The sequence below is a fragment of the Nannobrachium achirus genome (genome assembly GCF_963921795.1).
Source record: "Nannobrachium achirus genome assembly, chromosome: 4".
In the NCBI taxonomy this organism is placed as follows: Eukaryota; Metazoa; Chordata; class Actinopteri; order Myctophiformes; family Myctophidae; genus Nannobrachium; species Nannobrachium achirus.
This window is the reverse complement of record NC_137813.1, coordinates 11497075-11525045: the sequence shown is the minus strand read 5'-3', so window position 1 is coordinate 11525045 and position 27971 is coordinate 11497075. Positions and strand designations below refer to the sequence as shown.

General features: G+C 42.8%; 1 protein-coding gene across 1 annotated transcript; it reads left to right on the top strand.

The window, feature by feature from the left end:
• Nucleotides 1-27895, top strand: LOC308282647 (uncharacterized protein; the record flags this gene model as incomplete). Its single annotated transcript, XM_080723036.1, has 12 exons — nt 1-18; nt 1225-1278; nt 3149-3286; nt 6129-6272; nt 6993-7178; nt 8778-8973; nt 11981-12162; nt 16618-16668; nt 17133-17366; nt 19607-19761; nt 22887-23208; nt 26096-27895. 12 exons carry the CDS (start codon nt 1-3, stop codon nt 26294-26296), a joined length of 1881 nt encoding a protein of 626 aa, XP_080579162.1. The 3' UTR covers nt 26297-27895.
• Between the last annotated feature and the right edge of the window lie 76 nt (nt 27896-27971).

The window sequence follows — 27971 nt, the reverse complement described above, 5'->3', positions numbered from 1 at the left end:
ATGGGAGAGAGAGGTGAGGTGAGAGAGAGAGAGCTGCCCTGCAAGGCAGTCTAGCCGCCCCTCCCCTGCCATAGGCGGTTTGGGGGGAGTGCAAAGGGCCTGGTGGCCTTTTTTTGTCATCTAAAAAAACCCTAAGGTGGACTAGAACAATGGTTCTCACCTGTGGGTCAATTATTATTTATTTATTTATTATTTTTATTTTTCTTGGGGGGGGGGGGGGGGGGGGGGGGGTTTAATTGATTAATGATTAACCTAATGTGAAACATTGTGTTTTCTCTAACGTGACAATTTAAAGGAGTAGTTCCGCCAAAATGACTTTTTTTTCCCTATTGATTACACATGCCATGGAGACTGGAGTTCAATAATATTTTTTTGTTTTAGTCGCATTCCTAAGACAATAGTTTCATTACAATAAATGTACCCCCATCGATTCCGGATGGGGACCCGAATGCTTTTGGGTCCCCTTCCGGAATCAATGGGGGCCATTTTGGCGGTGAACTACTCCTTTAAGGACTTTTAATGACATTTAAAATGACAAATTATACATTGGTCAAATTGTCAAATATTAGAGGCTGACATTATCAAAATAGCAGAGAATCAACGGCGTAGTGAGCGTGTGTAGATCTGCTATTTTCCAGTAGAACCGGCGTGTTACACAAAATGTAATCCCCAGTTAATTAAAATACGATTATTTTGGGGGTGGCAGGCAGCCTGAAAAGGTTGAGAAAAACCACTGCTCTAGCAAGATCTACGATGCATACCACGCATTGTGAGCTTGTAGATCGCCCCTCCGCCCGTGACCCGGTGGGCCCCTGCGCTCGCTGCTCTCCCGGTTCAAAGCAAGTATCACAGGGTTAACGCACTCGCGCAAACAGTGATGTGACTTACAAACGACAAACAATTGATGGAATACCGATCGCACAAGTGTCATCATTCATTGTCATCATTCATTAATTTCAGAATACTACACATTACAAAAAATATATATATATGTATTTATTTTTAATTTTTTGGGGGACACATTGCTGCCGCTCTATTCAACTGGATGGTTTGCTTATTGTATGGACACACCGGCCCTGTTTAACCCATTAAGCTTTCATGTATACATTGTTGCACAATGGTGTCTGCGAAGAATTTGAAAGTAAACAGATCTACAAGCTCCAGAACGTGAGCTTGGCTGGTAGATTGGATATTTTAATTGAACATTTCTTTCGAATTTTTTAGAAATGTCACCAAGGATATCAGTCACCAGAACCAGGGACATGTTTTCAGAATGATGTAAGTTACAATGGGCTTAATTAGGAGGGGGGCGTAACTAGAAAAAAAAAAACAATATATGATCAAATATAATTGAATCAAGTCTTTAGGGTAGGTACCCTCACAAAAAACATGCAGTAATCCTGGTCTCTATACTGCCTCCCCTGGCCAGCCGGGGCGCTTGATGGAGGGGAAAGGAACTGGTTGGAATAACGTGTTCCTTCCATGCCCTACGTCCAACTGGGGAAACTCCCCCCTGTCTGGTGAAAAGAAGCGACTTGGACTCCTCATGCATAGAAGGAAGCATGAGGTCAGTCCGTTGCTCTCCCCAGGTTGGCAGAGGGAGTGTTGCGCCCAGGATTACATTAGATAATTGACACTGGGTGAAAAATGGGTTAAAAAATTGTGGGATAAAAGATAATAATAAAAACTGTCTTTTTTTTTGTAAAAGTACAAAAGCATTTGTATCAAAATGCACTTTAAAGTACCAAAAGTAGAAAGTGCAAAATGTCCCATTTCACAAGTTTTCAATATGTATAGGGTACAAATATTTTGGAAACAGCAGATCTACGATGCCACACATTGTTTGTGAGCTTGTAGATCGGCTATTTTCAAATGGCTGAAATGTATATAGAGGGCTGAAGAGGTATGTTTTTTAATGATGATCGAAATCTACAAAGTGACTAAATAATTGTAGAGGAGTAAAAGTGTAATATTTGCATGTAGCGAAGTAGAAGTAAAAGTATTGCAAATTGGAAATACTCCATTAAAGTTAAAAAAAATATATAAAAATACCTCAAAAGTGTACTTAAGTAGAGGACTTGTGTAAATGTACTTATTTACTTTGCGCCACATTCAGGGGGGGTGCACCTAAAAGCCTATGTAGTAATTACTACATGATCGTCTAATTGCAATTATTTATGGTAATCGCAATTATTATTTTTGATCATTCAGTCGGCATGATCGTTGCTTTCCATGTTGTCCAAATGTTCATACATTTTCAAAAAAGTAGTGGAAATAGCAGATGATCTACAAGCTCACAACGCGTCACCATACGAGCCATGCATATTCTTTGTATATTTCTGTTATTTTACACATGTGACATGTTTAACCTTTGTTTACGAAGCCTTCTTGAGAGCCATAACAGAAATGTGTTTTTATTTTTATTCATATTATTGTTGTCGGGTGGAAACCTTGTATGTCCAAAACCGTTCATTTTGTATTTATCATTTAAAAAAGGATCTAAAAATTAGTGAAAATAGCCGATCTACAAGCACACAACGCCTCGCATCGCGAGGCGTTGTGTGCTTGTAGATCAGCTATTTTCACTAGTTTTGTGCGACGGTCTTGATGAAGCTGGGCTTTACTTTACAAAAAAAAAAAAAAAAACACACAAATTTGAAACCGAATTGGCTTTTCTGGCTGGATTTGAGCAAAAGTAGGGCATTCAATTACAAGACAAAAAAAGTTGAAATTCTGAGATGCAAGGTATATCACCTGGCAGCAACTATTGATTGATTGATTGATTGATTGATTGAATTCTTCATTAACAGTTTGCTAAAAAAAAGTACAAAGGTACAGTGTCACTGTCAGTTGTACAATAATGCTAAAAGGAGAACACAAAAATCCCTGAGGGCTTGTTTCCATAGTTTCTGATATTATTATCATTATTGTTATTATTATTATGGGGTGGCCATATCTGAATGAGCAGACAGGCCGCCTGGGAAAACGGAAGGTCCCAGGTTCGATTCCCGGTCCCCCCCCGGCAATGTGTCGAGGAGGTTTGTCCCTGAGCAACTGCGCGAGACACTTTAGTCCTCCTGTTATCGTATCGTTATCGTTACGTTATCGACGGCATTTATTTAGTTGTGTTCGTTCATGTCCTTTGCAGCGGAAACATTTCGGCGCCGAGGCGGGCAAAGAAGAAAACCCCAAGCGAGGTCGCAAGAAGGCGGAGAATGGAGAGAACAGCGGACACCTGGCCCTCAAGAAGATCAAGTCGGAGATCATGTCCAAGTGCATGACACAGGTAGTCCGTGGTGTACCGGAATTTAACTAGGCTGCCTGGGATTATTGAATGCTTCAACTATTGAAAAATAGCTGATATACAAGCTCACAGCTTTTTTTCCCCCTTATTTTTATCCCAAATTTTTGCAACCCATTTTTCTCACCCGGTGCCAACTACCTAACCTGTAGTCCTGGTTCCCTCGCTCTCCCCCTGCCACGCCAGGGAGGTTGGGGAGCACCTGGCTGGCTAGGGGGAGGTAGTATAGAAACCAGTAGAGATGTTACCGATCAATCGGCAATGGATCGGATCGGGCCGATCAAAGCATGATCGGCGATAATCGGTGGTTTAAAAAGGTAAATTCACCGATCCGGTCGGATCGGTGCATCTGATCAACCAGCCGTTCAGTATGCCCACTTGAGGCCATTTTGGGGTATTGATTTCCACAGTGCTGAAGGAATAATTAGTTACTGCTATGATAATAAATACATAGTAATGCTGGTAAATAACTATAAGGCAAATATATAAATGAATTCATGTCTGAATGAATGAAATAAAGTTAAAACATTAACATTTAGAAAATATAAATAATAACTTGATCGGATCGGTGATTGATCGGGATCGGGTGATCAAACTTTTGTGATCGGTGCTCGGTGATCGGTTCCAAAAAACCTGATCGGACCATCCCTAGAAACCAGGACTACTGCATGTTTTTGTGCGAGGGCATATACCCAAGGAGACACGGGGAGAACATGCAAACTCCACACAGAAAGGCCCTATCGCCAACCCCACCTAGGGTGTGGGCGCTGATGACGCGGGTGGAGGAACACGCCCCCAGCGCCCACAGCATCCCCCAGATTTCTTTTTTAAGTAGTGAAAATGTGTGCAAATCTTTGGATATATGTATTTTTAAAGCAAACGTTTGTAACTCAGATTTTGCTTCTGGGTGGTCCCTGAAGCAGTCAGCCCTGGAACTAAATATATTGTTCCGTGGCCAAATACATTTGGGGGTCCTTCCCCTTAAAAAAGTTTGAGAACCACTGACATAGTAATCTCTCAAGAACAGACTAGCTCCAGTTAAGTGAAAAGGACCTTTTCTTTGACGATGGCTGGCCAGATTGCTGACACAGAAACATAGGTTTTTCCAAAAACCTTCAAAAGACTTTCAAAAGACACTTCTGCAAAATCGGGGCAAAATTCTAATTTTCAAGATTTTTCAAAAATAGCAGATCTACAAGCTCGCAGCGCGGCACTCGGTGCCACGCTGTGAGCTTGTATATCTGCTATTTTTCAATAGTAAAAGCATTCAATAATCCTAGGCCTAAAAGTGATGGACAGTAATTTAAAGGGATATTTCACTTTAAAAAAAACCTTTGGTAATTTTATCGTCTAATCAGGCTTTTATGAACACCCTGAACAGTTTTTAATTTGCTTGATTCAATATTTAGATATTTGATGTAAATGTTACCAGGCCCTCCAGGCCCAGGGCCTCTCCCCACACACACCCATTGAAACTTCAAACTCCATTTTAACCATGATAGATTCATTAAAAACACACATTATTTTTTTCTGGTGACTCATATTACCCTCCTAATACGTGAGCAGGCCGTGTTTTCTCGATAACTTTTTCATTTATTTTTAATAAATATATTTTGTATTTAATTTTTTCCATTTTCACAAATCATTATAAAAAATAAATGAAAAAAGTTATCGAAAAAACATTGCCTGCTCACGTATTAGGAGGGTAATATGAGTCACCAGAAAAATAATGGGTGTTTTTAATGAATATCATGGTTAAAATGAAGTTTGAAGTTACAATGGGTGTGTATGTGGAGAAAAGCCCATAAGGTGTTTCCCTGTTGAAAGTGGAATATCCCTTTAACTAGATATCCTTATACACAGGTAGTGATGGACAGTAATTTAACCACACAAAACGTTATTATTTTGTGAAAAGGCTTGGTTTTAGTTTAGTTTTGTGGCTAAGTAAAAATAGCATATCTACAAGTAGTAGTATTTTCCCCTATTTTGAGCCTGTAGCTTTTGCACTGTGAACTTGTGGATCTGCTATTTCTGCTAATTTTGAGAAAACTATATTGGCTAGATACTGACACAGACTAAAACTAAGAACGTTATCTCTATGTGGACTGTGGACAGTTCAGAAAGCTGCCCACCAGGGCCGTGTTACCCATTTAGAATGGGTACACAGTGTATTATTATTTTATGCTTTAAGTAATGAAAAACAGCAGATATACAAGCTCACAGTGCGGCACCAAGTGCTTGTAGATCTGCTATTTTTGAAAAGTCGTGAAAATTTGAATTTTGACCCGATTCTATAAGTGTCTTTTGAATCGTTCTATTTTATTTTGAAAAACCCATGTTTCTATGTCAGCAATCTGGCCAGCCATCGTCAAAGAAAAGGTCCTTTTCACTTTCAACTGGAGCTCAGTTAGTCTGTTCTAGAGAGACTACTATGTGTCAGTGGTTCTCAAACCTTTTCATGTGAAGGACCCCCAAAATGATATTTATTTGGCCACGGACCTGCATCTCAAAATATTTACTTCCAGGGACCCCCCAGAAGCAAATTTTTTGTTACAAACGTTCGCTTAAAAAAAGACACATATTCAAAGATTTTCACACATTTTCACAACTTTTCAAAAATAGCAGATCTACAAGCTCGCACAAGCTCGCCGCACCGAGCTCTACAAGCTCGCGGCTGTGAGCTTGTATATCTGCTATTTTTCAATAGTTAAAGCATTCAATAATTCTAACCCTAAATGGGTGAAATATCCCTTATGATAGCCATGCACTGGGTTGTACTTTAGAATACTTGAAGTATTGACATGCTGTATGTCCTCTGTGTGTCCAGGGCAAGGTGGACAACATGGTGTACAGCTACATCGTGGCAGACTGCCAGTCCTTCTACCTGCTGGAGCAGCCCGGCTTCAAGAAGATGATCGAGGGTCTGACCGACGGGAGACCACCCATGGACAGACCCACCCTGTTCGCTAAGGTAAGACCACCCATGGACAGACCCACCCTGTTCGCTAAGGTACATCCTCTTTAGGCCAGGGCCGTCATTTGGGTCATCAGGCATGGCAACCGCCACCCCCCTGCCCTGGTGTTCAAAGTTCTCAAATTCAGTTATTTCATGCACATATTGTTCCCCAACTCTAAATTGTTTTGGCAATTGATACACGTCTATCTATATGTGTATAATCTACATAAGCGTTTTATTGTGTGCAGCCATTCATTTATTAACCACTTGAAGTCATTATAGGCCATTTCCAAACATTTTTCTCTTTTTGTCCCCCAAACAAAAATTGTAAATTGTTGATCTACAGGGCCTCAACATGTCGCTTGGCAAAGCGTTGGGAGCCTGTAGATCTAGTATTTTCACCACAATCTCATCGCCATTCTTGAGAATCTAATAAGGGTCCATTTGGTTACCAAGTCTCCATTTAGCTGGGGACCACCTGGAAGAGAGTTGAGTTAGATGGAAAAATAACTCATCAAGTGCATTGCAAATCAGGTCCGTCTTACTAAGCATAGAGGTTCTAAGTGGTTAAACTGAAGTGATATTGATGCATTCCAAATATTCCAAAGTATTCTGAGGCACCCCTGGACTGGAATCACGGCACGCTAGGGTTCCACGGGACCCACTTTGAGAAACCCTGGAGTGGAAGACATCGTAATCACATTGATTGCCGCGTTTTTTCTTCCCCTGTCGCAGGTGGACCACGCGTTCGCCGCCATGCGAGACGAGCTGGTGGTGAAGCTGAACGCCGTGCAGTACGTGTGCACCACGGCCGACATCTGGACGGCCAACAACCGCAGCTTCTTCGGCATGACCTGCCACTGGATCGACGTGGACTCGCTGGAGCGCAAGTCGGCCGCGCTGGGCTTCGCCCGCTTGCAGGTAAGGATGGATCACGGTTAACCCATTTAGGCCTAGAATTATTGAATGCTTTAACCAGTGGAAAAATAGCAGATATACAAGCTCACAGCGCGGCACCGAGTGCCGCGCTGTGAGCTTGTAGATCTGCTATTTTTGGAAAAAGTCGTGAAAATGTCTGCAAATCTTTGAATATATGTATTTTCAAAGCAAACGTTTGTAACTCAAATTTTGCTTCTGGGGTGGTCCCTGGAACTAGATATTTTGAAATGGGGGTCCGTGGCCAAATAAATATCATTTTGGGGGTCCTTCACATGAAAAGGTTTGAGCACCACTGACGTAGTCTCTCAAGAACAGACTAACTGAGCTCCAGTTAATGTTGCCAAAGAAGATTTAGGGGCCTGGGCCACAGGGTAGTGGTCCAGGCACCTAGGCTGGTAATCCAGCCTTGCAGCGTCGCAGGTTCGAGTCCCGATCCTGACGACCTTTGCTGCGTGTTGCCCCCCCCCCCATCTCTCTCCCTGTTTCCTGTCAGCCTACCATACACCTATCAATAAAGGCAGAAAAAGACCAAAAAATATCTTTCAAAGAAGATTTAGGATATTATCGCGATAATCAAAATGTCCCCAACAATCCTGGGGTGGAACATTTGCCCCAAAAAATTGCAGATCTACAAGCGCTTGTAGATCTTGTATTTCTTTGGCAAAGAGATTTAGTAGAGTGAGAAAAAAAAGACTGTATCAAGTATGTATATTATAAGTACGTTTTACCTAGAGATGCTCCGATCACCGATCAACTTGAATCAGTATCTGCCGATACTGATATTCCAGATCACAGCGTCAAATCCATAAATTCTTCTAGTTTTACCAATATAGAGGATTTAAATGGTACCGGATATGCAGCTCGGCAAATAAAAGGTGCATTGATCCCAGTGCACGACGGAGGACGATTTCGCAATGACTTTAAACTCCACGATACGATTATCGTGAGTGTTTTTTTTTTCTTTTCGTTTTTTTTTGAGCGGTGGTAAACCGCTCCTTTAAGTGGCTGTGCGTGTGTCTGTAGCCACTTCTCCTCAGCGTTTTGCCATAGCAATGTGTTTTCCTCAGCGTTTTGCCATAGCAATATGTGTGTGTGCGTAGCCATATTACATCATATTACAAAATCCTACTGTAGCCACTTTTCCTCAGTGTTTTGCCATAGCAATGTGTTTTGCCATGTGTTTTGCCATAGCAATATGTATGTGTGTGCGTAGCCATATTACATCAATTACAAAATCCTAGACCTATCTGTAGCCACTTTCCCTCAGCGTTTTGCTATAGCAATGTGTTTTCCTCAGCGTTTTGCCATAGCAATATGTGTGTGTGTAGCCATATTACATCACCAATTATATCCCTAGACCTATCTGTAGCCACTTTTCCTCAGCGTTTTGCCATAGCAATGTGTTTTCCTCAGCGTTTTTCCATAGCAATGTGCGTGTGTGTGTAGCCTGTATTACATCACCAATTACCAATTGAAGACGTTATGCAAGCACGACCACCGCTCACTTCACATTGGGAGTGATTTTTTAAATCACGATAATGTACAATATCTCTTATTGTCCCATCCCATCCCTACTTGCAGGGCCGTCGCACCTACGACAACATCGCGGGCCGCATCCACGACATCCACGTGGCGTACAACATCGAAAGCAAGGTGCAGACCACGGTCACGGACAACGGAAGCCCCTTCATCAGCGTCTTCAAGGAGTTCTCGCTGGACAACCAGGACACAGACGACGACGTGGGCTTCTTCGAGAACGTGGGACACATCCTCGAAGGTGAGTGGAGTTTTTCATAGTTTTTTTTAGGGTGCGCCGGCATAGCAAGTATGGTTCTCAAAACTTTTTTTTTTTTTGTGTGTCGAGGAGGATCCTAATTGTTAATTAGGAACGGTGGCTGTGCAAATGGTGGAAAATGTACGCAAGGTTTTAAGGGGACCTGCAGCTCTTCCGTACTGCCAGCGAGTGAGCGTTCCGACGGCGATGTCGTGCGAAATGCTGTCCTCATATGGAGCGTTGTGACGTAGCCTGAGCCAATCAGATGAATAAATAATAATAAAAAGTGTTTTGGGGGGCGGGACATGGCTGCGAAACCTCGCTTAAATAGAATAGAGACTCTGCGAGCGATTACAGGAGGGGTGGACGACGTGGCTGCTAGGCAGGTTTCTGAACTGTCCACAGCCACCCTCTTTGATACAGAGTGAGTCAGGGGTTGACACTAAGGTCTCAGAGGCACTTGCCCGTCGGTCAAGGACAGGTCAGGTTCTGCTTGCCCAAATATCATGTCTACTTGCCCCGAAAACTAAATTGTGATGGGTACAATTTGAATCACTGTTAATTTTAATACAATGGGCCGGGCAATATGGACAAATCTCAATAGTCATCATGTCAAATATCTCAACAGCTATACCATATGACTTATTTAAAATACGACAACTGAACTTGTGTTGTGTTTGGCTAACTCAGGGGTCTGCAACCCAAAATGTTGAAAGAGCCATATTGGACCAAAAAAACCCAAAGCAAGTCTGTCTGGAGCCGCAAAAAATTATAAAAGCCTTATTGTCTTTGTCGGGTGGAAACCTTGTATGTCCAAAACTTCGTTTTATATTTATCATTTACAAAATGAACTAAACTAGTGAAAACAGCCGATCTACAAGCACACAACGCCTCGCGGTGCGAGGCGTTGTGTGCTTGTAGATCTGCTGTTTTCACTACTGTTGTGCGTCAGTCTTGTATGATGAAGCAGGGCTTTACTTTGCGAAAAAAAAAAAACATACAAATTTGAAACTTGGAGATAACAAGGTTTCTGCCCGACAGTGACGATAAAAGAATTGTTAAAACAAAAAATACATTTTCCCCCCCATCTTTTTTCATTTTCATAAATTTTTGAGAAAGCTCCAGGGAGCCACTAGGGTGGCGCTAAAGAGCCGCATGCGGCTCTAGAGCCACGGGTTGCTGACCCCTGGGCTAACTAAAGACAGTCGCTTCCCCACTCAAACGCACTCGCCCGTTGGGCAAACTGAAAGTAAACTCAACTTGTCTGAAAGTTTTATTTACTTGGGCACTCGGGCAAACATTAGTGTCAACCCCTAATGACTTGTGGACAGATTCAATGGGTGAAATGGTCATAAAATGGTTGAACCGGTTCAACCATTTCTGGTGTTACTTAATTCATTTATAATTATCTTTGATACAGTTTTAAAGTCGTACTGTGTAACATCCATTTTAAGAAGTGTTTTTTGGCGACGCCCTCTGCCGACGTCGCGGCCATTACAGCCTATACAGCCTATTCGGGACCGTCGGCCCAAAAAGGGATGCTGCATGGTCCTAGTGCCCAGGGATTTTTGGGAACGCAACATATTGGAACGCAACAGCACGTCGTCATCAGAAACGGTATTTATTAACTAATTTTGTGCCCCAGAAATTAACGGATTAAAATGTCCAGTGTGCCTCTCGCTGGCTCCATAAACGGCCAGTCTCTTATTTTGAAGGCCAGAAGTCCATAGCTTAAACACTTCCGGTTTGACGTCATCGCGTCATTCACAGGAAGCGGTCATCGTCCACATGGTGTTGTGTAATGGCGGAACGGAGCTTTTCAACATGTGTTATATAAGCGAGCATCTACTGCCATCCTCGCTTTGAAAGTGTTGTTTGGAGATAATGGACATTAAAGATTTGATCGCGATCGGCACTGCGGACATCAAAGGGAATTTCGCGAGACATCTCGGGAAAGGCACTAAATGAGTTAATGTTAAAATGCAACAAATGAATAACATTTCCGGTGCGAGTGTTGGGGGCAGACACTCGGGAATTAAAACTAGTGTTTTAAAACAATAAAAACACATTTATGTGGAGTGGTTATTGTGAAAAAAGTTAAATATTATATCGTTGCTGTCGGGGGAAACCTGTGTTTCAATGGACCCAATGTAGTTATTATTTAATCCCAAGCTCTTGTTAACATGGTCCTTCAAACGAGTATTAAAATGTTTAGGGTGTTCTTAGGCTGGAATTGCACATTAGAAGTCCTTGCCCTTGGGGGATGAGGGGGGAGGGCAGTGTTTTCTGCCCGATGGCAATGATATGAATAAAAACAACGTTTTGTTTAATTGGAAAAAGGTTACACAGTATGACTTTAACAGACCCTCCAGAAAACCGTGGGCAAAAATCATCAGAAGTCCAGTTTATTCATGTGGTTTTTCCTTCTCCAAAGGGATTTAGAATGTTATGCTTACAAGTGTTGATCCTATCTGCTTCCATGGAATACTAATACTTTTGTCTGAGGTGCTGGTTTGCTTTGAACGTTGGCAACGTTGGTTTTTCTGTGCGCACCACTTGTTTGTTTTGCTTCTGCGTCTGAACGCGAACGAACGGGTGATGCGATGACTTATAAACTTAAGGGGGGAAAAATGTGGGGATTGTGAAATCAAGCGAGCCCCGTATATTTCTCATATTTAGTGCGGAAATATGTGATTATTGATTATTAAACTTTAAGGAATAAATGTACCCCCATTGATTCCGGATGGGGACCCGAATGCATTTGGGTCCCCATCCGGAATCAATGGGGGTACATTTACTATAATCAATTTTTTGTCTTAGGAATGCGAAAAATACCAAAAAATATTATTGAACTCAAGTCTCCATGGCGTGAGTAATCAATTGAATTTTGAGGGTGAACTATTCCTTTAATGGGTTAACAACAAAAAGCCCAGAGGGCCTTGTTTCCATTGTGGTCCTATGTATTCAATTCATCAAGAGCCCCTCCCTCCTCCTCTGCTGCCCCCTGCAGGCGAGTCGGAGCAGGACATGCTGCTGTTCCTGCCCTCCCTGCAGCGCTGTGCGTCTCACACGCTCATCCACATCGTGGCGGAGGACCTGTGGCAGGCTGTGTCCCAGGGGCCCATGTGCCAGCTCCACTACAGCACCATGGCCAAGGTCTACTCCATGTGGAACAAGTCCCACCTGCTGCAGGTGAGAGATGATGTGTTCTCACCGTTTCTGTAATGATACTTGTGCAATTAGAGCAGTGGTTCTCACATTTGGGATGGGACCCCAAGTGGGGTTCCCCAAATTATTTTGTGGGGTCCCCAGATGTCAATTAGTTTTTTCTCACTCAATGGTAAATGTAAGCCATTTACCATGAGAGGGAGTGGGTTGTTGGCTGATTTACCATTGCTTTAGGGTTGTGGCACGAGTGCCAAACAACCCTGAAACGGTGGTAAATCAGCCAACAACCCATGACCCTCGAATGGTAAATTGCTTTTCTACCACTTCTACCATATAAATGAAAGAAAACAACACAGTTGTAACTTGCAAGGTTATTTAGTTACAATCAACTGCAACACAACAGTGGGCTGGGTCCATGAAGCCAACTCAAGGTTGTTGACTGATTTACCACTGTTTTAAGCCAATCAGAATCCAGTATCTTAACATGTGACCACAAAAAGTGGTAGAAAATCCATCATACAGTATAAAGGGCTTTGCACACAGATGCAGTTATTTTTCGCACAAAAAAAAGATGATTTCATTTTTTTTAAAGAAAACAATGATTCTCTATGACCTCACGCACACCGGCTCCGAATTTGCCATGCGGCAGGTGGCTGCTGACAGTGTGTTTTTTTTCCCCAATCGAATCCAGTGTGATTCTTGCGTCTTGTTGCATGCGGTATAAACTCATTGACTCCTTTTATGACTCCTTTTCGGATCCGCAGTGTGGATTCCGCACAGCCTTGCACACCAAATCCAATGCGTTTTAATCATGCAGCAAACGGAAAAAACGCAATGATTGAAAATCGCGCCTGTGTGCAAGTGTGTACAGGGTATCTGCACATTTATAAAGTGACAATTTAAGGACTTTACAGACCGTTTTAATACCAAACTGGCAAATATTAAGTAAGAAAGAGGCGAACATTATGAAAATAGCCGATCTACAAGCTCACAACAATTCCAAGTGCTTGTCAGGGTGGGGGTCCCATGCTTATTTTGGGGGTCACGAGTTTGAGAACCACTGAATTAGAGGGATGGTTCACCCCCAAAAATTACGTATTTTTCCTTATCGATTACTCGTCCCATGGAGACTTGAACTCATGGATATTATTTTTGTTTCATTTTCGTTGCATTCCTAAGCCAATAATTTGATGATCAGCAGTTTACAGTTTACAGTTTAGGCATTTAGCAGACACTTTTAATCCAAAGCAACCTACAATAAGCAGGTAATACATCGCTATTATAAGCAAGATAATATGTCAGTACATCAACAACAATATAACAAATGCATAGGAATATCAATCTAGGGGGGAAAAAAGCAGTGGTTCCCTTTGGCAGTGGTTCTCAACCTTTTCAGGCTGCGACCCCAAAATCCCACCCTGATGAGCACTAAGAGTTGAGGCATTGCGTTTTGTATAACACAGTTCTATGTTGAAAATAGCCGATCTACATGCTCACAACGCCTGTTGTGAGCATGTAGATCAGCTATTTTCACAATTCCTGCCTATTTGACAATATTTATAAATTTTAGAGGTATTAAAAAGTCCTTAATGTCACTTTGGAAATGTGTAGATGCCCTCTATGCACATTATGCTGGTTTGTTTACTGTTGAGTGAGAAAACAACGTTGCACATTAAGTTAATCGGTCCCGACCCACAGGTTGAGAACGACTGCCCTATGGACACACAAAATCTCCTCAAATGATTGGCTTAGGAATACGACAAAAACACAAATAATTGACAGAAAAGGCTCATTTTGGTGGTGAACTTAACCCAGCATGTCTTCTTCTATGGAAGCATGTTGTGCAGTGAAAACAGACGATCTACTAAGTTCAACAACGCATTGTCAGTTTTTAGGATTAGAGTATTTGAAGATTTGGTCAAATCTTTTGAAATAAAATCCAAACAGTTTGGCCCAGTGTGTCGGCTACACCACAGCACCATGGCTGAGTTGTCTGAGTTGTTTGTGGAACAAGTCACACCTGTTCCAGGTCAGTGCTTTGTCTTCCACAACCAATGTGCACACATACTCCTCCAGGGACATGCTGGGCCCCTGATTCAGCCCGGGAAAAAGAGTTGTAGAGGCCCTCATTGCGTGCTAAAGAGAGAGATCTCTCTCTATAGCACTGCTGCTACTCAAAGATTTACCATTTCAAATCATGACAAAGTGACAAGCCAGTGGGCCAATTACATGAGTTATATTTTGTCGTTGTCGGGTGGAAACCTTGTATGTCCAAAACCGTTTGTTTTGTATTTATCATTTAAAAAATGATTTAAACTAGTGAAAACAGCCGATCTACAAGCACACAACGCCTCGCGGTAGTTTTCACTACTTTTGTGCAACGGCCTTGTATGATGAAGCAGGGCTTTACTTTGCGAAAAAAAAATTACAAATTTGAAACTTGGAGATACAAGGTTTCTGCCCGACAGTGACGATTTACTTTGTTGGCCGCCCAGCACCCAAAATGGAACGAAGGCCGACATTTTATTTTTATTTTTGTCCTAATGGCCGGCCTGGACCGGCCGGGAATGAACCGGCCGTTCGGGAGTTGTCCCGCTTTTCCCAATGGCCAGCACGTCCCTGTACTCCACACAGCTGTCGCATCATGTTGCTGCACAGAATGGTACGATCATTCATGGTTTGCTTGCTTCGCTGCTTCCAGACAACAGGACATATTATATCTTGCCCAAACGTGAAGTGGAGTGTGCATGTTTAAAGGTCGTAATTGTAATTAGAGAAAAGAAACGTTGCTTGCTATCGTTTTAGTGATTTATTTCTCTCTTTAAATTTTTATCCCACAATTTTGTACCTATTTTATCACCCAGTGCCAATTGCCTATGTACTGTACTCCTGGGCTCTGCTCTCCCTCTGCCGCGCCTGGGGAGTGCAACGGACTGACCTCATGCTTCCTTCTATGCACGAGGAGTCCAAGTTGCTTCTTTTCACCTAACAGTGGAGATTTCCCTGGTTTGGACGTAGTGCGTGGAAGGAACACGTTATTCCAACCAGTTCCTTTCCCCTCCATCAGGCGCCCCAGCTGGCCAGGGGGAGGCATTATTGAGACCAGGATTACGTGCATATTTTTGTGAGGGTATCAACCCTAGGAGACACGGGGAGAACATGCAAACTCCACACAGTGATTTATTTGAGTGGGTTGGGGCATGTGTACAAGTGGCAAATGATTTAATCACCTCGCCCATTTCCAAGATGCCCTGTGGAATTTCATGGGGGATTGTGAATTATTGGGAGCTAGCAGGCCTACACTACAGTACCAACTAATAAAGACATCGCCGGCTTATTGTGTCTAAAAAGACATCATTTAGCCACTTGTACACATGCTCCCTCCCACTAATATTAAAAAAGCTAAAACGATAGAAAGCAGTAAGTTAAGAAATAATGAACAAGGTTTCTAAAACATGAACCCTTGTTGTAAAAAAGAACAAAGTTGTCCTTTAAAACATTGTTAAAAATGGATACTCTGGTATGTAACCTCTAGAGAACAGGATTGTGTGGCTGTTTTCTTGGTGCTGCTACTCACAAGTCACTTTTACAACAGAACACCAGACTTTAAAGGAGTCGTTCACCCTAGTGAGGGTCAGTAGGAGACTCTTTGAGTCAGAGACCTTTTTGAGTCTCCTCCGGTCATCAAATTATCGGCGTACAACAACAAAAGAAATCTCCATGAATGCAAGGCTTCATGGGATGTGTGTAATTGATATGGAAGAAGTAATGGGTGAACTACTCCTTTAATCTTGGGTTCACAAGGGATTCATCTACTCCTAGCGATTGATTGATTTATTGAATACTTTATTTACAGTTTGCAAAAAGTACAGAGGTGCCAACAGTTATATACAATAATGCTAAAAGGATATCGACCCATTAAGGCCTGGAATTGTTTTATACTTTAGCTATTGAAAAATAGCAGATATACCTGCTCACAGCTTGTATATCTACTATTTTTGAAAAGTCGTAAAAATGTGTGCAAATGTTTGAATATGTGTATTTTTTAAGCAAACTTTTGTAACTCAAATCTTTGCTACTGGGGGTCCCTGGAACAACGTATTTTGAGATGGGGGTCCGTGGCCAAATGCATGTAATTTTGGGGGTCCTTGACATGAAAACGTCTGAGAATCACTGACATAGTTTTTCAAAAAACTATGTAAAAAAAAAAAGGATTTAGAAGACTTGGACACGTTTTCATGATTTTTCAAAAATAGCAGCTCTACAAGCTGTGAGCTTGTGTATCTGCTATGTTTTTTAATTAAAGCAATAAAGTAATAATGCGTTCCAGGTCTTAGTGGGTTAACACAAAAAGCCCTGAAGGGGCCTTGGTTTCCATTGTGGTCCTGTGTATTAAGTTCATCAATAATAATGTATTCAATCCATCAAGACATTGAATTCATCTGGAATTCCACTATTCCACTGTTTGCCTTGTTTTAGAGAGAAGCAAAGGAAAGGAAAGAAAAGAAAGGAAGAAAAGGAAAAAAAGAAGTAAGTTAGTTTAATTTAGAAGTTTAAGTTTAGTTTAGTCTGGTGTTGCCCCGACACGAAAAAATAAAAAAATATACAGTTGGGGAAACACTGCATTAGTCTGATATAAACCACATATTGTCATGCTGTGTTTGTACAATAGTGTCACACAATAACGGATATTTTGAAAGATTTGGAAACGGAGAAAAAGAATGTAATGTTTTCCCCCGCAAAATAAATTATCTTTTTATTTTTTTTATATTCTTTATTTGAGGGCATCCGTTGTTGTTTTACATAATTTTTTCAATTGAACATTTCTCGATTGTCCATAGGTTTTTTAACTTTTTTAAGCATTCAAACAAAAACAACAACTAAATTAGAATTGATTGGTTATGTATATAACCAATCAAATCGATCGAATGGATTAGTTTTCCCCCCTGTTATATATTAACCAACGTCTTGCACTGCCCTCCGCTCCCCACCAGGTGGCCATGGACGCGGCGGAGGACATCGCCAAGATGCCGCTGGTGGTGCCGGCGGTGATCCGCTGGAACGTGGAGTACTGCGCCGTGCAGAAGATCGTGTCGCTGACGGAGACGGAGCTGACGGAGCTGTGCGCCCGCCTGGAGGTTCCCCGCATGCAGCCCGAGGAGACCGCCTTCCTCAAGGAGTATGCCACCGTCTTCAACCCGCTGGCCTTCGCCCTCGAGCTCTTCCAGGTAACCTTGGGCTCATCCTCATCATTAGGGCTGTCACGATTAGGAATGGGACGATATGAACATTTCATGTCACGATTATTGTGACAAAAAAAATTGCAATTTACAGTATTATCACGATAATCTAAATATCCCCAACATCCATTATCCTGGAGCGGAACATTTGCCTGAAAATAGCAGATCTACAAGCTCACAATGTGTCGCAATGTGACACGTTGTGAGCTTGTAGATCGGCAATATTTTGTCAAAGATATTTGGTAGAGAGTGGAGAAAAAATGATGCAGCTCAGCAAATAAAAGGTGACTTGATCCCAATGCATGAAGGAGGATGATTTCACGATCAATTAAATCTCCATGATACGATTATTGTGTTTTGTTTTGTTTTTCACGATTAATCGTCCCATCCCTAGTCACGATTATGAGACTTTACTTGACGATTAATTGTCTTACAAGTAATTGCGATTAGCCATTTAACTGTGTGGCTTTTAGGCCGTGTGAACAAAAGTTGCATTGGGCAGATATGGCCAAAAAAGAAATTAAACAAAGTAGGGCTCGAATATTCAAACGTTCGTTCGATGGCACAGGAACTTGAAAAAGAAATTTCGAGGCCGCGTGCCTTAGTTTGCGCCTCGCTCCACTCCAGTCCAGCGTGATAGCGTCACCTCCTCCTCACACACGTGTTAACATTAACAACAAGCCGACAACAACAAGAGCAAGCATGAAGCCATCAGAATGGTCGCCAATAATTAAAAAAATTAAATTAAAGGCAGCGCACTGTCACAGATAAAGCCCCAGACACCAATGTCTGAGTAACATCATCACCCATGCAACTATGCAATGCGGTCACCCATTTCTGTGTCAAGCCACCGACACCAATGTCGGTGTAACATCCATGCATGCTGTTGTTGTCGTCCTGACCGAGACACAAGCTTGTTCTTCATCAGGAAACAAACAGCGAAAATTGGATTTTCCACAACAGACCCCGTCACCCATCGATCCCGTTTTAAAGAGGAAAGAAGAGCTTAAAACCAACTTGCTAGGGTTAGGTGGTGTTGATGATGACAGGTTTAGATCCGATCTGCAAACTCAAAACTAGTCGCGTCCGCCTAGTTGTCTGACTGTTGCTGTTGCAGCCGCGACGCTTTACAGACATTACATGATTATGTCAATCCTATCTTACTGCAAAAACACATTTCTTATAGAAAACATTTGTATCATATTCTTCTTCTTCTTCCTCGTTGTATTGTTGTTTTTACTGTGCAAATAGGGAGCTTTAGGGGAAAAAACAGATGTGTTTTTCTTTTTTTTAATTGGGTAAAAAAAAAGCGCATTCTGTAACACATTTCGGTTAACAACGGTTATCGGTTAAGCTTTTGTTTTTGCTCCCGAGAGCGGGGGGGGGGGAGCTGATAATAGCCAATCTGCAAGTTCACAAACGTGTCACAGCGTAGTCTGACATTTGCCCCCCACAGTTTTCAAATGCTTCCGTCATACAGTCTGGAGCAACGGAAGCTCTGAAAATGATCACTCGATAAAGTGGACGTTACGCCACCTTCCCCACTCTGTTTCCGTTCCAGACTCCATTCATAGATTGTGTAATAGTTGTCTGGCTACGCAAGACTAGTCACAACATCCTGACGCGTGTGAGGTTGTAGATTGTCTGTTGTTGGCGAAGAGATTTGGATTTGGGGTTGGAGTGATTAAAGGACATACATTGGGATTAAAAGGGGTAAAAAAAGGAAGGCTTATCCTTATCCTCATTACCATTGGACGTCACTTATGCTCTTCTGTCCATTTCTGTCTACTCACAGTGTATCTCTGTTAGATTCTTTAACGTCTCATGTTTTCTCCTTGATCTCTCTATTCTGAAAGCTGCACATGATGGAGCTCACACAACACAGTGTCACCAAATTCTCTATACACCTGTATTTCTATACAGATTTTATACACACTTCTGTGTTCCTACACAGAAGTATGGAAAAGTATGGAATTTGATTAGAGTCATTTCCATGATGGAAATAAGGGGGGAAAATAGTTTAAATTATTAGCATTTGCCTACATAGTCAGAATTCAATATAAACATCTAGCTTTTTGTGCCCTGATGTCAAATATGGTGTGAGAATTCTGGACGTTTGAGTCTGGAAAAGTCTCAAATCTTTAAATGTGTAGGAACCCTGTTCTAATTAACCTTTTTCCAAGCATTCTTAGCTAAATATTTAAATCTTATTGTTTCTGTGTTTCCAGGCAGAACAGAAGTGCTACCTGGGCCTGGTCATCCCCACCATCCTCAGTCTGAAGAATAAGCTCAACGAACAGAAGGCGGTGGCCCGGTACTTTGGTGATGTCATCACCACCGTGGTGACGGCCATCGAAGTCCGCTTCCAGGACCTTTTCACCAGGTCTGTAACTATAGCTTCCTTCCAGGACCTTTTCACCAGGTCTGTATCTATAGCTTCCAGGACCTTTTCACCAGGTCTGTATCTATAGCTTCCAGGACCTTTTCACCAGGTCTGTATCTATAGCTTCCAGGACCTTTTCACCAGGTCTGTATCTATAGCTTCCAGGACCTTTTCACCAGGTCTGTATCTATAGCTTCCAGGACCTTTTCACCAGGTCTGTATCTATAGCTTCCAGGACCTTTTCACCAGGTCTGTTAACTATAGCTTCCAGGACCTTTTCACCAGGTCTGTTAACTATAGCTTCCAGGACCTTTTCACCAGGTCTGTTAACTATAGCTTCCAGGACCTTTTCACCAGGTCTGTATCTATAGCTTCCAGGACCTTTTCACCAGGTCTGTATCTATAGCTTCCAGGACCTTTTCACCAGGTCTGTATCTATAGCTTCCAGGACCTTTTCACCAGGTCTGTTAACTATAGCTTCCAGGACCTTTTCACCAGGTCTGTTAACTATAGCTTCCAGGACCTTTTCACCAGGTCTGTATCTATAGCTTCCAGGACCTTTTCACCAGGTCTGTATCTATAGCTTCCAGGACCTTTTCACCAGGTCTGTAACTATAGCTTCCAGGACCTTTTCACCAGGTCTGTTAACTATAGCTTCCAGGACCTTTTCACCAGGTCTGTTAACTATAGCTTCCAGGACCTTTTCACCAGGTCTGTAACTATAGCTTCCAGGACCTTTTCACCAGGTCTGTAACTATAGCTTCCAGGACCTTTTCACCAGGTCTGTAACTATAGCTTCCAGGACCTTTTCACCAGGTCTGTAACTATAGCTTCCAGGACCTTTTCACCAGGTCTGTAACTATAGCTTCCAGGACCTTTTCACCAGGTCTGTATCTATAGCTTCCAGGACCTTTTCACCAGGTCTGTATCTATAGCTTCCAGGACCTTTTCACCAGGTCTGTATCTATAGCTTCCAGGACCTTTTCACCAGGTCTGTTAACTATAGCTTCCAGGACCTTTTCACCAGGTCTGTAACTATAGCTTCCAGGACCTTTTCACCAGGTCTGTAACTATAGCTTCCAGGACCTTTTCACCAGGTCTGTAACTATAGCTTCCAGGACCTTTTCACCAGGTCTGTATCTATAGCTTCCAGGACCTTTTCACCAGGTCTGTTAACTATAGCTTCCAGGACCTTTTCACCAGGTCTGTATCTATAGCTTCCAGGACCTTTTCACCAGGTCTGTAACTATAGCTTCCAGGACCTTTTCACCAGGTCTGTATCTATAGCTTCCAGGACCTTTTCACCAGGTCTGTATCTATAGCTTCCAGGACCTTTTCACCAGGTCTGTATCTATAGCTTCCAGGACCTTTTCACCAGGTCTGTTAACTATAGCTTCCAGGACCTTTTCACCAGGTCTGTATCTATAGCTTCCAGGACCTTTTCACCAGGTCTGTAACTATAGCTTCCAGGACCTTTTCACCAGGTCTGTAACTATAGCTTCCAGGACCTTTTCACCAGGTCTGTATCTATAGCTTTCAGGACCTTTTCACCAGGTCTGTTAACTATAGCTTCCAGGACCTTTTCACCAGGTCTGTTAAATATAGCTTCCAGGACCTTTTCACCAGGTCTGTTAACTATAGCTTCCAGGACCTTTTCACCAGGTCTGTTAACTATAGCTTCCAGGACCTTTTCACCAGGTCTGTATCTAGCGTCCATTTATTTTATTAGTGTGGTTTCCCTTGCAACCAGACTATAGTGCTTGTCCAACTTTATTCTTTATAGCAGGGGTCTAGGGGGTCCTCAGAGTTACTACATGGGGTCCTTCAAATCTTTGTGTGATAGAAACTTTTTTCTCTTTTTTATATTAACCACTTGAACCATAACGTCCATATTCTGAGAACTTTAGCCAAAAATTGCAGATCTACAAGCTCACAACGCCTCGCACTGTGATAATAAATATCTGATAACACGAATTGACATGAATTCAAAATACAGTGATGATTGTGCTGTCAAACGATGACACTTTATGGAATCTGGGGGTCCCTGCTTCATCTCTATCTCAGATAAGAGGTCCTTGGCCTGAAAACATTGAAGACCCCTGCTTTATAGAGTAACCCCAAAAGTTTGCCGGACCGCTTGTGGCGCAGTTTTGGCGGCACACACTCGAGTCATACATACTATCGACCGGCTTCATCTGTCTTGTACTTTGTTTTATTTGTTACTGAACAAACAACTCTATAGAAATGGTTACTGACAGAATATGAAGCTATTTAAGTAACTCCACCGCACCAACGTCGGCGGCGATAAGTGTTGGCATTAAGCGTCTGTTTTCTTTAGGGAAGTATCCCCGAAGTCGAGTACCCCCTTCTCCCTGACTACAGCATTTTGCTTAGAGAAAGTCCAGTTCCTTGGGCGGGCCGCTGGCCTGGTGGTCAAGGCGCATACCACATACTAGGCTATGATGCCTGCTGGCGTCGCCGGTTCGATTCCCGATCCGAACGACCTTTGCCACATGTCATTCCCCATCTCTCTCCCCATTTCCTGTCAGTCTACTGTCCTATCAATCAGTCTACTGTCCTATCAATAAAGGCATAAAAAGCCCAAAAACAAATCTTTAAAAAAAAAAAAAAAAAGTCCAGTTCCCATGCCAAATATGTTCAAAATAAAATAGCATAATGGCAACATACAGTTGTATTAGTCAAGGTATTGATGTAATTTGTTTTAACAATTTACAGATGGGCAGCACAAAGTCTGCCAATGTTTTATCATTGACCATAACACTAAAATCCATATTCCCATTGTCTAGTTTTTTTCTAGGGGTACACGTACCCCCATTTCAGAAACACTGACATAGATTATTAACCCCCTCTTTCCTCCTTGGATCCAGCGTGGAGGCCCGTATGGCCATGGCCACCACCCCCCAGTTCATGACATACATGATATTAACTGTTTCTCCTCTTCCTCAGCGTGGAGGCCCGTATGGCCACGGCCACCACCCCCCAGTTCATGACATAAATGATATTAACTGTTTCTCCTCTTCCTCAGCGTGGAGGCCCGTATGGCCACGGCCACCACCCCCCAGTTCATGACATACATGATATTAACTGTTTCTCCTCTTCCTCAGCGTGGAGGCCCGTATCGCCACGGCCACCACCCCCCAGTTCCGCCTGTGGTGGATCTCTGCGTCGGAGCGCGACGACATGGCCGCCCTGCTGGTGACGGAGGCCTCGCAGCTGATGGAGCCCTGCTGCGAGACGGAGGCGCCGGGCGCCGCCTCCGGCGCCACCCCCACCGCCAACACCACCTCGGCCATCGAGTGCGAGGACGACTTCTTCAGCTACGGCACCGTGGTGAAGACGGTGGGCGCCACCGCGCAGAAGCGCGGCGTGAAGGAGGAGATCCGCAAGTACCTGGACGGCACGGGGAAGAGCCTGGAATGCCTGCAGGTAGGGGTGACAGTAGTCTAGCTAGGCGGCACAGAAGCGGCGCGTCAAAACATACGGCCCCATTACTTTCAATGAACTAACCCACACCGGCGGCGTCAGACGCAGGTCTGCCACCTCGCCTGCCGCGCCGATACGCAGCTGTTCTATTTTTCCAGCGTTGAATGAACATGATCTGCCATGGTTCTCCCCACCGGGGGAAATGCGCGCGGCACTTCACATGCGTCGATACCGCGACGCGACGCTGCGCAGCCTCCCGCATCCAGTGTGTGCTCTCCTTTAGCCTGGAGCATCCAGTGTGTGCTCTCCAATCCAGTGTGTGCTCTCCTTTAGCCTGGAGCATCCAGTGTGTGCTCTCCTTTAGCCTGGAGCATCCAGTGTGTGCTCTCCTTTAGCCTGGAGCATCCAGTGTGTGCTCTCCTTTAGCCTGGAGCATCCAGTGTGTGCTCTCCTTTAGCCTGGAGCATCCAGTGTGTGCTCTCCTTTAGCCTGGAGCACGGAAGCTCTTTTGATGATGTGAAGCTTCCCTCCCTGTGTTGTTCTTTTTTAAAGGTGATACACCATGCATTTAAAAAGTATTTATGTCATATTGTTTATGTCCCAAAAACGTTTTTCAAAAGGTTTGAGGCTAAATTACCACTCCTGAATAGAGAGCCTCTCTCATTTTTGAATGGCTCTCAGAGCATTTCAGCTGCAGTACCACCTTTGGCCTGAACTGCGCCACCCCCCCCAAAATCCTTTTGAAAAAAAAATATTTTTTCATTTTTTCTTTGAATTTTTTTTTTTTTTTTTGAAAAGTTTTTTTTTTATGATGACGTCACAATCGGCAGCAAATCTGGATAGCCTGTTTTGAGAACCCGTGGGATACTTTTAACCTTCGCCTTCTCAAAACCAGAGAAAGACACAACGGTCAGAAATGGGACTTTGTGAGGATAGAAGGTGCTAGTGGGACCCCAAAAAAAGGTTTTAAAATAGGAAAAGTGAAATTTCATGGTGTATCACCTTTAAGTTCTGAGATGCCGTTGATTTCAGATAAAACGTTGCTTAATGCAGCTTTCATTTGCGATTTGTAAACTTGCGTCGCGTATGGGGGGTATTTTTAAAATTTGAGAGGTGCAACAGCCGCTCGACCAATCAGGAGCGGTGTGAGGTGGGTCGCTCCAAATGCAGCCATTTGATTGGAAATTCGAAAATAAGTTCTCATAATGACACTCTATGGGAGGGGGTCCAGACCGAGAAAGGAAGCACATTGGTGATGACGTAGCTTCGGATGGCCTGCCAGGCTAACATTTACCCAGGTGGCTCCCGCCTTTTGGGAACCACTGGCTTAGGAAACACGGCACTAATGTGGGAGGACTCCTTTCACCCTGTTTCTCAAAGCACCCATTGGTTGCGGCAAAGTCAGCTTTTAGCTTTTAAGACCTGAAAAAATGTTTTCTAAATCCTAATGGTTTTCTGAAGAACCTAATGTTTCTGTATCAGTGGTGCTCAACCTTTTCATGTCAAGGACCCCCCCTAGAATGATATGAATTTGATCGCGGACCCCCCATCTCAAAATAATTAGTTCCAGGGATCACGAGGCAGAAAGATTTGCGTCACAAAATGTTTGCTTTAAACATTCAGAAGATTTGCACAATTGTCAAGATTTTTTAAGAAGCTTGCAGCGCGGCACTCAGTGAGCTTGTACATCTGCTATTTTTTAATAGTTAAATCATAAAATAATGGTTAAAGTGGTTAAAATAATGGTTTAAAAATCTAGAGTGACACGGATGCGTTCCAGTTTTAAATGGGTTAAGAATTATTGACTGCTTTAACCAGTGAAAAATAGCAGATATACAAGCTCACAGCGCGGCACCGAGTGCCGCGCTGCAAGCTTGTAGATCTGCTATTTTTGAAAAAGTCGTGAAAATGTGTGCAAATCTTTGAATACATGTATTTTCAAAGCGAACGTTTGTAACTCAAATTTTTGCTTCTTGGTGGTCCTTGGAACTAAATATTTTGAGATGGGGGTCCTTTGCCAAATACATATCATTTTGGGGGTCCTTCACATGAAAAGGTTTGAGAACCACTGACATAGTAGTCTCTCAAGAACAGACTAACTGAGCTCCATTTAAGTGAAAAGGACCTTTTCTTTGACGATGGCTGGCCAGATTGCTGACATAGAAACATAGGTTTTTCAAAAAATCTTAGAAGGATTCAAAAGACACTTATAGAATCGTGTCAAAATTCTAATTTTCACGATTTTTCAAAAATAACAGATCTACAAGCTCACAGCGCGGCACTCGGTGCCGCGCTGTGAGCTTGTATATCTGCTATTTTTCAATAGTTAAAGCATAAAATAATGATACACAAAATGTGTACCCGTTCTAAATGGGTTAATGCAGTGCTTCTCAACCTGTGGGTCGGGACCCCTAGGGGGGTCGCCAAATTATTTTGGGGGGTCCCCAGCTGATTAACTTAATGTGAAACCAACATAAGGTTTAAGTGTATAGAGGGTATCTGCACATTTCTAAAGTGACAGTTTAAGGACTTTTCAAACAGATTAAACATTGGCCAAATTGTCAAATATTAGAGGCAGAAATTGTGAAAATAGCAGATCTACATGCTCACAACGCCTCACGTTGCGAGGCGTTGTGAGCATGTAGATCTGCTATTTTCACAATATAACCGTGTTATACATAATGTAATGCCTCAACTCTTAGTGCTTGTCAGGGTGGGGGGTCCCCAGTTAAAATATGATTATTTTGGGGGTCACGGCCTGAAAATGTTGAGAACCACTGTCTTAATGGGAGTGTAACAGTCGTGCATCGTCTCACATGCCTCCTCTCTCTCTCTCTCTGCCTCTCTCGCTCTCTCTCTCTCTCTCTCTCCCTCTCTCCCTCCCTCTCAGGACTTCCCGCGGGTCAAGCAGCTGTTCCTGAAGTACAACACCACGCTGCCGTCCACGGCGCCCGTCCACCGGCTGTTCAGCCACAAGGGCAACCTGGTGACGTCGCAGAGCAACAGCATCACCGACGACTACTTTGAGCGCATCCAGCTGCTGCGCTACAACAGCGCCGTGTGCTCGGCCGGCACACCACCGGCCGAGTGAACGAAAGCCGCCGACCCCACCACCCACCGACCGACGACCAAAACGAACGAACGAACGCAGCCTCGTTTTATTTTCTACCGTTTTTTGTTATTTAATCGGAAGTTTTTGCGGAAGCGTCATTATATCCCTAGATTCATGCTCCGGTGCGTGATGGTGCCGAGGACGACTGGAATAGCAGACCAATAAGTTGGCAAGGCGTCGCGGACTCGCCGCAGCGCTTTGTTAGTCTGCTTTGTTAGTCTGCTTTGTTAGTCTGCTATTCTCGGACGCCAGGCGCTAAGTTGGTACGTTATATAGCGTGATACCGGATGGATTTTGTTTTACATTTTACTGTAGGGGAGACCAAACGGTCGGCATTGCCGAGAACAGTTTTTTTTTTTCTTTTTTTAATTTCGTGCTTTGGGGAGGACTTTCATTTTATTTTTTTCTGGTTTTAACGAGTTCACTTCATTACGAGATATACTTTTACCTCGGTAAAACCAGACGGTTTCATTTGTTTTATTTTTTTCCCCCTGACGTGGCAGCAAAAATACTCTTCCGTAGAAATAATTAGAGCCCGGCTGATTTGAGATTTGTAAACGCTGACATAAAATGCTGATCTCGCTTGTTGGAGAGAACTAACTTAGCACACCGATTACCCATGTTTTGACCCATGTTTTGTAAAAAAAAATATATATAATCATGAAAAAAGGAGAAAAAAAATAAAGGGTGCAACATTTTCTAACCGATTTGGAAAAACTTGCTGATCTTCTGTTTTGTAGGCCTATAATAATGTGTTGCCCAAATTAGGGACGTCGCGGTTTAAATTGATAAAAGAAATCGTGACACAGTGGCTACAGATGTTAAAGAAATAAAGAAGGAAAAAAATAACGATGATAATGGCCAATGTATCGGCCAGACCAACATATCGGTCGGGCTCTAGAACTCCGCCTTTTCTGTTTCATTTTGTATTATTATTTAATCGTAAATCGTCACAGAATGAGATTCTGGTGTATTAAAAAAATGTGTCTATGGCCTTTTGGAATTTAAACTTGACCAGTGTCTAATTTCCAGCAGTGTGATCCATAATGTTTATGTACCAGTTTTGATAGATGTTAGTTTTAAAAAAAGGAAAAAAGAAATGTTTTACTGAGAGCAAGACTTGTTGTTGTTGTTGTTGTTGTTTTTTTCTTTGCATATTCGTCGCTGTCGGTGGCGGAAACCTTTGTATGTCCAAAAAAAACGTTAACGTTTTTCCCAGAAATTGGGGGAGGTAAAAAAGAACCGGTTGTAGTTAGGACTGGGATCCGGAATCGGGAGTAACCGGATCCAACAACAACGCGGAACCGGAACCGTTTTTCTTATCACAACTGTCAAAGCTGGTACGTCTCTTATGTAATTGAAACGTTTTAATTTCAAAGGACCGCCATTACAACTATTGAGAGTGTACAAAAGTGTACTCACTCAAGAGTTAGAGACCTTTTTTACGGGTCCATTTGGTCCCTCTACCTCCCTTTAAGAACCAGTGAGGTTTGTATGTATATAAAGGAATACATGGGAATCGGACCGATTCCTTAAGTGGATTCCAGGGACTTTGTGGGCTCCTTTAAGGGGGTCTAAATTGACCCATGCAAGTCTGTAACTCTGACAGTGTACAAATGGAACCAAATGGACCCTAACGGGTCCATTTGGTTCC